An 18795-nucleotide genomic window follows, 5' to 3' on the forward strand; every position below is an offset into this window, starting at 1 on the left:
CGACGTCACAAAGCCGCCAGGACAAAGGCGTTTTTGAAATTCAAAATAAATTATTTTTATATTAATAAATGGTTACATGACGTATAATAAGTTGTGTACTAATTAGTAAAAATAACTACTATTTTTCATCACAACTTTAGGTGTGGAAATAATATGTTTGGAATTATGTAAAAAATACCTGTCTGTCATTTTTTAAAATTAAACAAAACAGTTATGTTTTATATTATTTATTGTTTTTACAAGATACACGTGTAAAAAAAGTTTTATACAGCCGGTAGTATTTAATGTAGTAATTGAGTTGTTTTCGAGAATGTTATAATATGTGTTGAGGAATACAATTATTTAAGCAGCGTGCTTATAAATTTATAGTAATTAAATTCCTGAATACTCATAGAAGGATTAAGAGCAGTGTCGGAGATAGACTACGGAGAAAGGGGAAAGGAGAATTGGAATTTAATCTCGTGTAATTTCAATGAACAGACCCCCACAAAAATTTAGCCTTCTTGTTTATATTTCTCTATTTCCATGACTGATTAAATAATATAATATTATACTCATCTTTAAACTTATATTTTACAGTTGCATGGATAATTGATAATCACGTGTTAAGAAACAATTATCTTTTATTCTCGTCTGTATTTCAAAAATGTAGAAAAACAAGTATGACATTTTTATCTAAAATTAGTAAAAAATCTTTAGTCAGAAGTAGTTGATTTTTTTAAATTTAAAAAAAATCATAAAAAAATGAAAAAATAAATACTATAAAAATATATGACAGCATAAACAATAAATTAAAAAACTACATTTTTATATATTGAATTTACAATGATTTGTGTGTATTTTTTGTGTCTGACATCAACTTTTGAGACAGTAAAAATGGCTTCAATTTTAAACTTAAAAGATGGTGTCTGATAGAAAGTTTAATCTAGTTAGTACATTGAGTAAATTGTTATTCATGGAAATAAAAATAAAAATAGAGTGTAAATCCTTAAAAAAATATTATAAGTATTTGAAATTAGAATTTTAACAAATTTCGTCAAAATCGCGAAAATTAATAAATCATTTTATGGTTAAAAATTCATCAAATTTTTTTATAGATATGGAATGAAATTTATTATAATATTTCTAATAAGCAGCATATATTTAAACTAAAACATTTAAAAATATATATTTACATAATTATTTTTTATAAGCATTGGGGTTCAATTTTAAACGAAATCACATATTTATACGATGAATGGCGATATTCATTATTTTTTATAATTTAAAAATATTATTTATGTGAACTTATAACTTTTAATGTATATTATTATATTTTATAAATAAAATGGTATTTTTAAATGCAACGTTTTCGACGGATTCATTTTATTTATTGTGTTGTTAAATTTAGCGTAAAAAATATAGTAATAAAGAAAAAGAAAATAACAAATAGTTTTTGATATTTTTTATTTTTTTTATTTAAGAATATTTTATATACTTCTCTGCTATGTATATATGCGTCAACTATTAATGAAATAAATGCGTAAAATGATGGTTATTTAGATTTTCAAGTTATGACCAAAATAAATATGAGGTATATTATTTCCTACCCTAAACAAAATGCACAGACATTTTTGACATTTTAGACTGAAAATTATTCTCGGTAAGACATTTGTGGCTAAACGAAATAAATCTCAAGGGATTTAGTCAATAATTCAATATACTTCTCTATAACTTATGATAAAATAGGAAAATTTGAGGTGAGTAGTGGGTCAGCCACTTTATCACGGGTCCAATGTCATGGCGATACACTTATGAGAATTTATAGATACCATTGGACGACCTGAACAAAATGTTTAGACTAGCTAAGTATTGGCATCATAGGTTATAATTTATGGATAATGTCATGCAAATACACTTGTCGTACTTATTTAACTAGTGATACGCAAAAGGATATTATAGGTTAATAAGATTATATTTTCAATAATAGGTTTAAATCTTGTATATTGTGTATAGAGTCAAGTATTTAAATTATAAAATGTATACCTATATTACAATTTCATAGGATATTTCTAATTTAATTATTATTTAAAAAAAATATAAATTAAACATTTTTGAATAACTTTCCTGAACAAATCTATAACAATTGTACACAAGATATTGTTTTAAAAAATAGCCGAAGTACATTATTTTTCTTGTATTTAGATATAATTTTATGAAACGAATATTATGAATCGTTATGCTCTTGCCTTGTAATAAAAGGTATTGAAAATAATTGCATAAAATCACAGTACGCTTTTTATTGTTGTATATTTAGTTGCGTTTTGTTTATAAACATTGAAATCGTCCAAGCATCTCATTTATAGTGACAAGGAGCTTATAGAAGACGGAAAATGGTGATATTTAGTTTTGGTTAAATTAATTTGTGTGTTACTAAAGAGAAAGAGGTAGGAAAACTTGGCGATAACTTAGTTGACAATTTTGCAATTCTACCAGCGCATATTTTATCATCCGACCGCCCGTTCCACCATCTCTGGCCAATATTATAGGTGAACGTTATAACGCTCTCAATGCATTTGGTTATAATAATGTAAATTATTCAACCAAAACCCGAAGTGTGTTTGCAGCTATCAACTATTCCCCTATCATACAAGAGATCGTATGTGTTTAGAATGTAAGTTTATGTAAATCATGGACCCCAGTGGTACGCCATTTGATTTGAATGAATAATGCTCGATAAGTTTTCTTCGGTGGCATGGGAAGGATGTTAGTGTTGCATAATCTTCTCTTCACAAAAAAAAAAAAAAAAAAAATGAAATGGATCACACTAGTAATTTTACATATTTGTTTATTAATTTTATGTAATAGGCAAATATGTATTCAAAATAAAAAAATAATAATAGCGAGTTTGAAATTAATAAATGAATTTTAATTTACTAGTAGGTAATAAAATTAGGTAATTGTTATGTGTTGATGTTAAAAAAATAAATAAAAATTTTAATTTAATTTAATTTGACTTGAGTTAATTTTTGAAAATAAATGGTAATTTTTCATTCAACTGTGTCAAAATATTATTCCATCAAATCGGTTTTATCAAAAAATAAAACGATTCTATTGGAAAATAAATTATTTGATATCAAAATATATAAATTAATTAACTTAAGTAATACTATTATAAGGGTGGATAGGTACTTATTCAATTATTTATTTTATTATTGAATATGAATAATGGAGTTTAATAACTTCTAATAGCAAAGTATCATACGCTTGTTTTATAAAATAAAATCATGGTAATATGTACTCATCTTAATCATGATGAGTACCTATATTATTTATTACGTATATCATACATCAAGTTTACTTTGTTCAAAGCTGAGATGATTGATATTGATGTGGTTTTAATTGAAACTTATTTAATCATTGCAAATGATATTATGAATAACTTCATTAGGTATTGAATAAGCGAATAATATTTTAATGTGTAGTTTTCAATCATAACTCATTAAATTAGGCTCAAATCGTAAGATTATGGTAAAACTTAATATAATTGGTAATTATACATAAATAATATCATAATGTAGGTATAAATATTTGGTAAACTATGTAATATCAGTCGGTGATATTGAATTGAGTCCATGCTAATTTTATGTGTTTGAATTGTATGTTTAGATATTGATCTGTAAAATAATTATTTCTCTTCAAACAATTTTTAATATTTTGTTATATTCCCAAAAATAATAAGATAAGTATGTACTTGAAATTATTAAAAAAAATTATTATTTTCAATACCTAATTTATGATACAATTTTTAACAAATTTTAACTCTTTTTGAAATATTTATAGGTATGACAATTTTTCAATTTTTTTTAGTATTTTTCTATAACTGTTGATAAAAAATTATTCTCTAGGTAATTGTACCTATATTAATTATTATTTTTAATATTTTTTAATTAATTGGCTCTTTATACTTATTATTAAAATAAAAGAAAGGGACTCAACTCAAATAACCTTACAATATTGGTCGAACTAAACTCCGATAACTCAAAAGTATTTGCGGGACTCAATTCAATGTTATCCATACCAGTGCCCATAGGGTTGTCTAGTTATCAAATAAATAATAATAATAATAATAATAATAATAATATTGCTTGGTTCATTATTGAACATAATGTTTCATCCGTTTTGTCAGTAAAACAATTATTGATTTTATAAACACAATATTTGGTTATATCTTGATGTAAAATTCCACGAGGTTAACACTCTTGTTGATAAAATATTATTGTTTTATTATCATTAAATTAAATTAATAATATGATTTTGTATACCTTTTAAATTGTACCCATGAGTCAATAATAATAATGATATTATCAGGTGTTGTTGTTGGATGTACATATTTGTCATTTTAGTTATGCAATTAATAATTATAAACATATTTCATATAATTAGATAATGTGACATTAATAACTATTGATATAATTTTAATAGAATCATAAATTACATATAGGAAGCATAAAATATCCATAGAGTATTCTTAACCTATTACTTGTTTGTGTTTGAAATTATTTTCTTATTGTCAATTATTGATTTTTTTTTAATGTTCTTTAAGTTTATTAAAACATTGTACCATTCCCCAAGAGACTTGCTAGGTTTGCTTTATTTTATGATGTACTTTGCTCATTGAATTTTAATTTGGTATATGCACTATTAAAATACGAATATTATTGATTGAAAATTTATGTTTTCTTTTATTGTCGCCTGTTCGTGATATTTCAAATAATGATTTTCCATACTACCTCTAAAATTAAGGTAAAACTTGTCCATACAAATTTTATCAATTTTAATTAATATAGACATCTCCATTTTCCATATTTTTTATTAAGTAAAATGAAAATAAAACAATATATCTGACCAACGGATCGCATTTATAAAGCAACAAAATGAAGATAAGTAAGTGAATATTGCCTCTGCCGTACATTGAGTGTTGAGTGAGTCACTATAATAGGTGTGTTAAATTTGAATTCAATGATATACAATTGCATACGAAAAACGGTTATTAGCGGAAACGGTTTATCAATTCATATCACCAGTAATATGAGTTATGAGTAGTTTTTGATATATCTGTTAGTCATTTACTGTAACTTTTAGTATTATAATAGGACGATATATTTTTTCCAAAAATCTTGCATTTAATATATCATTAGTATTTAATTAATAATTATTATAATAATATATATTTATACCATAATAGTATATCAATTTATATAACTTATAAAATATCTTCTGTAAATACTGTTAGACAGTAAAAATGGATTCATAATACTTATAAGTAGATAATATTTTTAAATAAATCAAAAATATTATTGCGTATAGTAAAATTCATAATGATATAAAATTTTAAGTTTCTATAAATAATGTTTTTAAATTATAATAAAATTATTTATTTATCGTTTAAATAAGTAATTTTCTCAAAATCATAATTTAAAATGTCTATAGAAAAAAATTATCTTTATATATTTTTTAGATTTTATGGTTTCAATGAAAAAGACTTTTGAAGAGTCTTGTGTACAATTTTCTAAATTTTGGTATAAATAAAAAAGGTTTTATAAATTTTTATATGCAAAATAGTTTGCAATATTTTGGGATTTAAACGGATTTTATCAAAATTTTTATTTAAAATGCTCATTATCGATATTTTTTAACTGAGAAATTTACAACTTTTGAGAGAAGTTTTGTATTACATTTTTAACTATTTCTATCAAGCAAATAATTATTATTTGAAATTAAAAAAAAAAAAACCTAGCAAAATATTGAAAATTGTTCATGCCTTTAAACAGCTCAAAAATAGTTGAAATATTTTGAAAATTCTATCATGAATAAAAACGATAATATAAGCATTTAGTGAATATTTTAAGTAACTAAATATATTCGTTTTTGAGTTACATTGACAAAACAAAATCAATTTTGTCAAAAATTGGATTTGCCTGAAAATGTCCGTTATTTTTCTAATTTTTTATTTGTTTTTCCTGATTATAAAGTCAGTATTTACTGAGAATTTCTAAGTTTATTATCTTTAAACTACAAACTAGATCAAATTTTATATCCAAAACAATCTCTATTTTTGGAAATTGAAGCATTTTATTGATAATTCGTCGTGTAATCGCACATATACACAAAAAAAAAACTTCGTGATAAAATCAATACATTCATTTCTCTGTTAAAAATCTAAAATATATTTTTTTATTATATATTTATATAACTCTATTTAGAACAAGCGTTGTAAAATAAAAATTTTCAATTTTTTTTTATACTTATCGTTTGTTTGTTTGTTTATTTTTAATCTAATTAGTAGAATATAAACTAGATACATAATTCAGTTTTGTGTTTTATGTATGGATTTCGGAATATTATTTAAAGATTCACGAATAATAGAATTAGTTTATTTACATTTCATGTTTTTTTGTTTCTTTGTAATAACTGAGACTGTTCTTTATTTTTTGTGTTTTTTTTGTCCGTAATTTCTCATAGCGAGATATAGATTTAATACCTATTTATGAATCCCTAAAAGGCTAAAAGGTGCGTGTACAGTATAGATGTTTAACACAATTTTGTTTTGTACATAATTAGTAATTATAAATTACTTATATAGCAATGGTAATTGTATGTTTTAGACTCTGAATAAAATAAACGACAGAATTATAATAGTTTATTTTCTTGGGCATTTGCTGAAGAATTTTTGCACTTGTATTTGTTAAAATATTTAAAACTTAATATAGTTTCTAAGGTTATTTTTGGAATTTTCTATAAAGTTAAAAAAAAAAATAACTCTAAAAGTGGACATAAAATTATGAAAAAAAAAAATAAGAATGTATAAATTTACACATAGATTGTATGTCGAGTTATAAGCTATTCGATTTGAATAGCGTTTATGGTCTAGTCAAAATGATAAAAAATAGAAATACGCCTTTATTATTTTTCTAAAATCTCTATAGTTATATGAATGAAGCTATATAGACGAGCGACCATAATCATTTCATTTCAGCTTTTTATCTTTTTTTCTGTTCAATTTATACAAAACAATTTTAAATTTAATTTTGCTCGAGGCTCTGTACTTATTATCGTCAAAAATAATACTCTGAAAAGCTTCATTAATTATTTGTAACACACTTTGTTAAATTAATTTTATAGACCACTTAACTGATTTGTCATTACTGATTATTTAAGGTGAAACACACTGTTGTGACCAAAACCCACAAGCGCAACAACATTTTATTAACCAATGTAAAATTAAATTTGCATGCTTGTATATAATTTAAAATTGAAACAAAAAGATGATAAGTATTTAGTGTTCACATAGCGTCGTTTGTATAACGAGACAATATAAAATCAAAAATGTTGTAGAAATGATAAAAAGATATCATGTTATTTTTTTTAGAACTTAATTTCAAGAAATTCAAATATAATACTAGTATTGTTGTAAGATTAAATATAATAATCTTAATATTCCATAATTTAATTTTTATTTTTTAATGAAAATTATCTATACTTAAATTTTAATTTTATTTAAATTAAAATATTGTATACAATTATTTTTAACATTAACGAATTAAGTGTTCAAAATTATATTGTTATACTCAAGTAGAATTTTAATAATAAAACAAAAAAATATATATAAAAGTACATATAAATTATAAAGTTACTAGCATTCCATTAAGTTAAACTTTCATTTGTGAAAGTTTAAATATATTTAAAACTTACTCAAATAAAAAATAATAGTATAATTGCAATGAATTATTTTAGTATGTTATAGCTAAGTTTTTATTAAAGTAAATGGTTTCATAACATTTATGTCAAACATTACTATTATATTTTATTTATGATCATTAAATGTCACGCATTGTAGCTTTTTCAGTTATTTTTATCACAAATTCACTGTGTGAATTTTTTTATTGATATTTGTTTTATTAGTGACGTTGAATCTCTCACGTGTGAAAAAATATGAAAAGTTATTTTTATTTTATTTAATAAATAATACGAATGTGTATTAACAATTTATCAATAAAACTTAAGAATTTATATAGTAAATATAATACTAACATAAATGAATTTCAAAGATATTTATTTCTCAATGAAAATTTTAGTACACGTGGTTGACCACAATTTCTGAGGACTGTTTAAAATAAAAAATAAAATATTAACTTGTTGTTTAAAATATAAATAAAGTAAGATCAAGTATAATATAATATTTAAGAGGTTTTGAGTATTTTTTTTTTTGATGCTCAATAACATAATATATGTATAATTTTGTATTATATTTGATGTCAATTTGACATTTTTTGTCAATTATCATGCTGTTCATTCAGTTGAACGCAATGCGGAGTTTAACATTTTATTATTTTTTAATATTTTATATACCTTGAAAATTCATTTATACTTATTTATTTTGATAGAATCAATAAATATGGGACTTTTGACGAAAACAAAAGTAAAGTGATAGCAGGTAGGTACATAGTAACATCATAGTAATATCTACATTTTACGTATTATATACCTAACTATTAATTATAACTCTATACAAAGGTATGTAAATTATAAACATTTTTTATTTCTTGTTTGTTTATAATGTCATAAATGAAATTTATTGAATTGTTAACGCATATAAGAAACGCATACTTCCTATGTTATTATAGTGTTTGTTAAATTTTTTTTTTTTATTTTCAATATTAAAACTGATATAATTATTATTAAATTTATGCTCTCTGTTGTAGTATGAACATAATAAATTTAAGCTAACAGTATTAAAACAAGCGTAGTCATAAATCTGAGAATTGTGGCGTGGGTGAATCGTAGGTTGAGAGGAGGGGGATTGTTCCGTCCTGTGGAAAATGTTTATTATACAAGGCATAGATACACAGTTTTAACAATGATCCGATTACAAAACTTTTCGGGTTGAGCAAACGATAAAACGAAACATACATTGCTTTATTTTCGCATAAATGTCACACATTATACGAGTGCAAGTAGTGGCACAGAGTTAAATTTGAATTTGTGTGGTTGTAGGCAAGGTAAGGTAAGGTAAGGTAAGGTATAAGCGAACCTTGCGACCTTCGCCTAACATTACCACCCTTCATCGCACTCCATCATAAAATTATATCATTGTTATTCAGTGCCTACCGAGTGCAAGTGTTGTTAAACGTTGCTATATTGTATAGTACGAGAATGGATTTGATAACATCAAAAATCGATTTGGTGAGAATTTCTCTTCGTTCGAAAACGTTAGTTACAAATAAAAATGACTAGAGGGGTTTTATTCGTTAAACATGAGTTTAAATTTACTTACAGTAATGTTAAATATTTTAATGTCGTATAAATTTTGTTTGGAGAAATTAAACTCTAAAAGGTTGACATTTGCCACAGGTCAATTTGTTCATAATTTCGTTAATATGCAATTATTTTTTTTTTTTTTTTATAATTTGATTAGCTATTTTGCAAATAATAATTTCTAACAACGGGGATTTATATCAATCTTATTAAAAATGTCAAAACAATTATTCCTTTAAAACATATTTCTTGATATCGTATCATGTTTTCATTAATAAATTAAAAATTGATACTTAACTTAATCAAATAATTACAATTACGTGTCAGAAATTAAACTTGATTAGTAATTCAACAAAAAGTTTTGTAAGAAAATGTTTATATAATATATTATAATGTTATATTTTTATAAGACTATGTTGCATATTATATTATTGTTTTCTATAGTTTTATACGCACATATTATTATCATTATCATTTTTAAATTCAGTAAAATTTTATCATTTTGATTTTGTTAAAATGGGTAGTATAATATGTATTTATTTATCATTTGAGTCTAGTTGTTTTATAATTAATTAATTATAATAATAATTTGTATATACATTTAATTGCTTGGTATAATTTATCAGTTATCAGTTATATAGCTAAAATGAATTGTTTACTTTTGAAGACATACAAGTAGATAAATCATTTTAAACTTTGGTCACAAGCTTTGGTTGTATATAGTTTAAATAATAAGCTACTTGAAAAAATTTTTACATTAATTATTGCGTTACGAGTTTGTCAAAATAGTAGATTACTTAATTAGTTTTAAGAAAACCAAAATACGAACGGTTTAAATTTGTGCAAAATATTGTTGTATAATTTATTTTTCCTTAACTTTATCATTTTTCAAAAATAAAGAAATGATTAAGAATACTCGAAATGTATCACATTAGTTTGTGTAACTGTTTTGTAATCCTCTTTAAATTTTTGATGTTATTATAACAGCGATGACGTATAATAGCAATCTCCGAAGACGAATATTTGGTGATTGTTTTGATTACTGAGTATTACTAATAACTTTGTATAAGTTTAAGAAAACAAAAAAAAAAAACTCAATTGCTTATCTTGATAAATTTAATTTATGATTTTAGTTTATTTGTTTAAATTTTAATTACTCATATTGCATATTTTATGTGTATATTTTGTAAATACATCGGAATCGTTAAAATTGTACGGTAAAATAATAATATTTAAATTAATATAGATTACATTTTTAATATGATCTATAAATATATAAATAAATAGCATTTTATGCATATTCTGTTTACATATTTAAGTATGATCGAATCATTATTGTAATGACAGTTTAGTTGGACCAATCAGTTCGTATAAATATTAAATTGTAGCATATTGTCTATGTTATAAATATAAAGATTTTATCTAAAATTTAATGATGTTACCTCGCTTCTCTGTTGATTAATAATATAATTTATATTACCTAAATAAAAAAAGTTTCTTTTAGATTGTGTAAAATGCACTTCCTGCAAATTACTAGGACTACTTGCAATTGAGTTCTGTCGGATTTGACCGGCGGTAGAATGGAAGTAATTGAGTTATAGTTTAGTGTTATAATGTAGTTGAAAATTACTTACATGGTCGACATTTATAATCGACTTGGATGAACTTTGGGTGGCCTGGACAAGGATCGTATTTACCCACAGATGGCTGAACTCTGCATTGCTGTTTTTTCTGGCACGCCTCTACCACAGTCTGTAGCAGTGAATACTATAAAAACATAATAATAAATCACCTTTATATCATAATTGAAATAATTATAACAGCAAAAGTCAATATAAAATGGTGTTTTGTATTTGACAGAATTTAGAACATTGTTTTGAATTTAAAATAATGCCAAGCTAAAATAATTGTTCAACATATTTAAGATTGTATTGGCATTACAGTGTAATCTTATGATTTATATTTATTCGTAAGTAATAGAAGTCCTATATCAGGGGTCGGCAATTACATTTTATGGAGATCTAGAAAATCAAACAAAAAAAAATGTCGAGGTCTAGTAAAAACTAAAAACTCAGATATTAGTTAATAATTATTGTGTTATTGCAACTATTATTATAAATAGTAATAAACGATAAACACCATCGGAATCACTAAATATATTATAAAATAGATAAAATATATATTATTATATGTGGAAAATCAGTATTATTAAAAAATATATTTTTTGTAGTCCAATTATTTTTCCTTCGCGGGCCGGATTTTGCTGACCAATGTCCTATAGTATTGAATTAAAGTTTAAAAGTTTAATAGTAAAATAAATATAAATAGTTTATGATGAATAAGACACGTTTTAAAATATTTATTTAAATTATTTTTATAAAATCGTTTTGAATATTTTTTTTATTTTTTAAATAATACTAGACAAACCTAGATAAACAAGTAAGGATGGTACTTATAGTAGGTACATTAATAAGGTATTAATATAATAATATTATGGGAAGGATTAAATTACACGTCATTTATTCATTTTTAATTAAAAATGATGGATACGTAAAAATTTCTTATATATTCTCATTTCTCATTATTTATACAAATTTAAATATTATGCTAATTTCTAGTAAGTAAATTAGAAATTAGTTGATAAAAAAAATAAAATGTTATTAAATTGTTTATTTTTAAATAAAAAAGGGAGTTTGTGTTGAATGATATAAATACAGTATTTTAAATCAAAAATTGTATTATAATATTATACCATTGCACATTGTATATAGTATTTAAAACATATTTTAGTAATATCTTTTTTTTTTTTTTTATTCTTTAAAAAAAATAAATATATTATATAATCTGTATTATGCTATACAATAAGTAATATGGTTAATAATTTACAAGACTGGACGGCTTGATAGAAGGGGGTGTCCAAACAACACTACTTCAATTCTAAGTTAGGTTAGTTTTAGTTTAGCTTAGTAATATCTTAAACATATATTTCTATTTCAACCATTATGTAAATATGTTAATAATCTAAAAATGAAATTGTTTTAATTTTATTTATTTGTTTGTAATTGCTACATAAAGCGTCGGTCATTAAAATCATTCCATTTCTTATTTACAATTTCACAATGTCTACGGTGTCTACGCATAGATTTGCTTTTATCGAAAACATCCATTCATATTTTGGCTCTATTTTCAACACTGGCAGTTGTATAGAAAAATTATTAATAGAAAATTTTAATAATAAAAAAGAATAAATATATTTTTTTTAACAAAATGTAATTTATTTTATAATAAAAACATTTTGAGTATTATATAGCATTTGTACATTGTAACGATATTTTTTTAAATCCAAAATGTTTTAACTCAGTTTTTAAGTTTATTTTATTTTATGGGAATTATTCAAATTTTTATTTTTATTTGACCGGAAAGCCATGTTGAATAAGTAAAGAACATTTTGCTTTTCTTCTTTCTTTATTTTTACTTTGTGAGAAGTTAGGAATTTATTTGATTTTTTTTTTTATTATAGTTGATTACTCATTTTTTTAAATTATAAACGTGTTTAAGTGGCTTGACGTGGTGCATTGGCTGCATAACCTGGCTTTAATAAAACTAGTCTCGAAATGCGACTGGAAATAAGTAACGGCCACAGCTACTAGCTCCCAGATGGGTGACCACCCGGATTCATAGTGATTAAAAACCTTGCCACACACACATGTGTCTGTTATCAACCGTACCAATCGTAAAAAAAACCTACCGTACCAAACTTAACCCTACCATAGTTCATAACTCCTACAACAGCTAATGGCCCTAGTTGCCGAGCTCAAGTTCAATAAAAAAAAAAGTATTTTAAGCCTCTAAATGATTTATCTTGAATTATGTGTTACCTAAGTCATTAATACGTGGTACTAAATAATTTATTTTTAACTATTCAATTTTTAATATAGTAAATGTTATTATAAATAAAGTAATTGAAAATATATTTAAACATAATTTTTCATAAAAAATTAAATATAGACACATTTTATTGTTTTTAGGCATTATGATGGTGATGGAAAGGTGATAAAAAAGGTGCGGTCTTTGTCTTATAACATTTTTATATGACTGGTCGGTAGTGTCTAACAAGTTAGAACACTGACCTAGACATTTGTTTGAACTTGTAATACAAAATATAATTATTTTAAGCTAAATTTTGTTTTTTAGAAAGGTGGTTTTTTGATATTATCTGTAGGTATAGTTTTTATAAGTATAAGGTAGTATAATTATTGACAAATTGCAATCAAATGGTAAAATTAACAGCCTATATTTTAAGGAAGAATTATTATTATTATTTTTTTTTTATTATAATTCAGAAATTTATAACTATAGTTTTTAAGTATTAAACGTTTTTAGTACTCTAAATGCTTATTGTGGTCATTATATTTGTGATTATTGTAAATATTATAGGTAATAAATATATATATGTGCTATATGCAAAAATCAAATATTAAATTTTTTAAATTTTTGTGATTGGATTATTACACTAAAATATCAATATTACATTTTTACATTTAATTATAAAAAATGTGCCTATTGATACTTTTTTATGTTTGATAATAGATATACAATGTATATTGTACTTACGATAGATTGCACACACACATAGACATCAAAACTCTTAACAATTATGCGTCTAGTAAGAATTTCGAGGGATATAATTAGAAAAATCCAAAAGTCAAAGTGTTGAAATAAATCTCAGTCTGCTAAAAAAAATAAAATATTGTAATGTGAAAAAAAGAACTTGAATTTTAAAATCGAGTATTCTGGGATAACATCTGAAATAAGTTTGTATTTGTTTTTAATATTTAATGTTGTGCTATAAATTGTCAATCTGTTTAGAATAATAACAGTGCTTATTAATTTTAAAAATGAGGTTAACACAAACTTAGGTGTTTGGTTAGCTAAATTTGCAAGAATATATTTATTTATTTTTTGCGTAGATGATCAGTTAGTTATACGCAGATAAATAGTAATATCAATTATAGTACTTTGTTAATAAATCTGTTTGTTAAATGGCTGAAATGAAAGAGTTAGACATGGCGAAAATGGATGATACATTTTAAATAGTTATTAATATTTAATTCACAAATTGGAAATCGCAATACAGGAATAAATGGGGTATACGAGTATACAACGATATCACTCATTCGATGTAATATTTCTCTAACCCTTTGGCATAACATATTATACTTGTAAAAGTGATAAGTGATTCATCAAGAATGATAACTTTACTTGTTGTATAATACTCGTAGTTTAATCAATATTATAATTTAAACAATGAATGTATTTAATTAATTAATTTTAAGTATGCTTATAGAATATATTATTTCAAATACTTAGATTTCTACGTAGTGACAAAACTAGGATCTTGGGGCCCCCAATGATAAGGTAAGTCTAGGGCCTTACAGTTATTGAAGTGTTTGAGGTAAATTATTTATTATTTTTTTTTTTTTTCAAAAGAATAATAATGTGTAAACGGTACATGTTATATGAAATTTTAATAATATTTATAATAATTAACAATAATAATTATTGAGAACATTTTTTTAAAAAAAACCCGTTAATAGAATAATAACTAAATGAAACCTAAAATTACTTATTCGACAAAAATTGAAAAACTATATTGTGTATTTATGTAAAAAATCTTAAGTCCAATATTTTCGTTCTGTAAAGGTTATCAAATAAGTACAATAGATATTACAATTTTTTTTCCTATAAACATAAGCATAAGCAGTTTTGTTATATAAAGTTAGTATATGCTTATGAGTATTGAATATTTACTATAATGAATACAATGTTATAAATATTAATATTTTCATAGTTATTAAATTGATATTACAATATTGATCATTAAATATTATTAGTATAATTATTTAACTAATTAAATTAACTTTTCTTGTTTTGGCTTCAGCAAACTGATAAATGGTTTAATCCATACCCTAGGTTATTTACTTTTTTTTTCGATGTTTTACAAAGCAATATTTGGTAAATGATTTTGTCCCGTCGAATTTCTTGAATAGTTTTTTTAAATGGATATTTTCTCAGTTGTAGATTTGTTATTTGTTTTAAAAACTGTTATTACTGTTATTTGTTAGGTAAGTTCTTGAAATAATTTGAACCATTTTTCCCTGACTCACATTTAATATTTTTACACTACTCACCCTTAACATATTTATAAATATTCATTTATAATCTAAAACCTGTATTATATGTATATACATATCACTATGTCAGATAAATCAAAATGACAACTATTTTCATAGTAATCTATTACTATAACATTATTGATGAAAGAATAAATAAATTCAATTTTTTTTATTTAACTTTATTATGCTTTAGCCTAAGGTACTGCTATTGTGTTACTGTATGACTTACGCAGAGGACATAAATATGTCGCATCCACATCGTGAAACCACTCATTTTATGAACTGGATATCCAGATAGTGAAATTCGTCCAGATCGTGAATTTTGACGAAAATACATTATATGGACATCCATTTTATGAAACGGACATCCATTTCATGAAATGGACAATACCTATATCGTATACTTTGTGTAATTATTCTTTTATTATATAATGATTCATAAACTATCATTATACATTTATACGTATATTATATTTTATTATATAAATAATTATATTTTAACAAAAATATTTTTATTTTATTTTTCACGATTGATAATGACATTGACTGTTACAAAGCATACTTTTCAATACCAATAAAGATAATAATGCTTTATCCATGATCTATATTATATGAGGTTATTAGAGAGATATCAAATTTAATTTCGGTAATTTCACATCCGATATCATATGAATGTTTCTTTATCGGATATTTGGATGACAGTTGACGGATACCTATGTAATTCCTAAGTTGTTCAAAAAATAACATTTAGTGAGTGTTTGAGTATAACACAGTTACTATTGTGTTTGCAGTTAATACGTATACCTATTTATTATTTCATAATAAATAGGTAACACTCAGTGTCATAATCAATCGTGAAAAATAAAATAAAAATATTTTTATTAAAATATAATATACATATAAATGTATAATGATAGTTTATGAACCATTATATAATAAAATAATAATTACACAAAGTACACGATGTAGGTATTGTCCATTTCATGAAATGGATGTCCGTTTCATAAAATGGATGTCCGTTTCATGAAATGGATGTCCATATAATGTATTTTCTTCAAAATTCACGATCTGGACGAATTTCACTATCTAGATATCCAGTTCATGAAATGAGTGATTTCACTATGTGGATGCGACATATACATTATATTATCATAAACTTTTAAAAAATATTCAAACTACTTTTTTTAATCATAGAAAAGAAAACCCATTCACTCACACATTAATATTTTAGGGTACATACAGTTTTTTTTTGTGTAAAAAATTAAAATAACTATATTTTATACTTTCATATTATATGATTAAGACAAAAATATCAATAACTATTTGATAATATTAAAAAAATAATTTCGCAGCCCGTAACAATGTCACTATTATATATATATATATATTTGTATATTGAAAGCAGCATCAATGATTGTCTAGTATTTTTTGATATATTATTATCAATAAAAAAATTTATCAAGAATATGGATAATAGGTGCTGCACCCTCACGCAATAATCCATATGGTATTTATCGTTTATCGGACTGTTATTTTCAAAATGTTTACATAATATTTTAGACTATAATTTAGTTAGTAATGACTGTAGTAATATATTTACTACTTAGTATTAAGTATTATAATACTTAACTTAATACCTACTTTGTTATTACTTTGATATGAGGACTGCGTAACGCCACACATCAATGTCATTATCCTCTCAATATCACCCATTTACAATGTTGAAAATTTTAAATGATAACAAATTTGATTTGATTATTTTGCGTTTAAAATACCCTCACATTTTATACCTATTATGGGGCCTCTTTTGAGTCGTAGACCTCAATATTAGGCATCGTAATTCACCTCGGTTGTTACACCACTGTTTATATGTCAATTAGGTAAAGGACTTCTTATTTTTTTTTCACGAGAACCATACTTTTTATTGAAAATTATAGATGTACATAAATCAATATTTGAACCATTAGTTTTTGAGTTACTTAAATGTATGTACTAAGAGTAAAAGTTTATAATATATTAATTCTAGAAGAAAAAATAATTATTATACTTGAGCATTATTTTATAATCTTAAATAATTGTAAATAAAATAACATTAACCAATAAAGTATTCAATCCATAATAACCTCAGATCTATTTGTTTATACTCCTAACTTATTATTATAAGTTTTATAATAATTAAGAAATAATTTTTTCAAATTTCAACTTTAGTATGTGGTTATTTTTAATAAAATTTTCCGATAATAATTAACAACTAAAAAATTCTAACTAAAATAAAGAAGTTTGTATCATCATAGGTCACTACTTAATTAACATGAAAAATAAATTTATTTTAAAATAAGATTATTAAGCTTAATTAAAAATTTTAATAATTAAAATTTGAATGGAGGGTAAAAATAAGAGAGCATATTTGGAATATCACTCTGTATAGTATATATACACGTTAATGTAAAGTATTTTATTTATATCTCGTGAAATAATTTAAATAATTTCTTTAAACATAAAATTTAATTTTTACTTGCATCGTTTATATCCCATTGTTTCATTTCATCGATTTTAAGTTGAATACACGTCTTATATTTTACGACAGTAATTGTCAAGGTAATAATAAAAGCTGTAAAAAAATTGAAAAAATAAAAAAATAAATATTTAAAAAAATGTAGTTTTGGAAAATAAATAACTTGTAATGGTAAAATATAATTAAAAAATAATTTTTTAAATATTTGATTTTATTAATTTATTGATAAATTACTATCTACGGTTTTAGATTAGATACTCCTTATGTTTATTAACTTAAAACTATAAATAGTTTACTTAATATATGTTTTATAATTATATTACAATTTATCTAATTATAGTCAATAATATATGTCATGATAATAGTTTATTTGATACCTATTAGTAATTTTTTTTATAAATTATAGCGTTTAATAATTATACATATACGTTTCGTAATTGTTATAAAACACAATTATATAATTTTTAACATTGTAATTTATTTGCTGTGTTACAACTTAATAGTTCTAATTCATATTATGTAATGTTATATATAATTATGTAACGATATAAAATATTTTCCTATTTGCTTTAAGAAGTGACTATGACGTATTAATACGTATTTTTCGATTCAATAAGTTTTTGTTTTTAAATTTTACAAAAATCTATTATCAAAAATATAGTGTCTATAAGAACGATTCTTATTATGATGTCATTAAAATTTATTTTCTTTACATACTTATTACAGACTGAAAATGTCTGGACAGTGAGTTATCCATTCTAAAACATTTAGTTAACGCGTAATTAAAACTATAAATGTGTCAACAAA

General features: G+C 23.2%; 1 protein-coding gene across 2 annotated transcripts in view; it reads right to left on the reverse strand.

Moving 5' to 3' along the window:
- The window catches only part of LOC112591463 (protein eva-1 homolog C), a 226458-nt gene that overhangs the window by 21007 nt on the left and 186656 nt on the right, over nt 1–18795 (reverse strand). For both annotated transcript variants that reach the window (XM_025335311.1, XM_025335303.1), the window contains exon 3: nt 10932–11064. In XM_025335311.1, coding sequence (XP_025191096.1) covers nt 10932–11064 — 133 coding nt within the window. The remainder of the gene's footprint in view (nt 1–10931; nt 11065–18795) is intronic.

This window comes from Melanaphis sacchari, unplaced genomic scaffold (assembly GCF_002803265.2).
Source record: "Melanaphis sacchari strain LSU unplaced genomic scaffold, SCAv2.0 Contig0_pilon_pilon, whole genome shotgun sequence".
Classification (NCBI taxonomy): domain Eukaryota; kingdom Metazoa; phylum Arthropoda; class Insecta; order Hemiptera; family Aphididae; genus Melanaphis; species Melanaphis sacchari.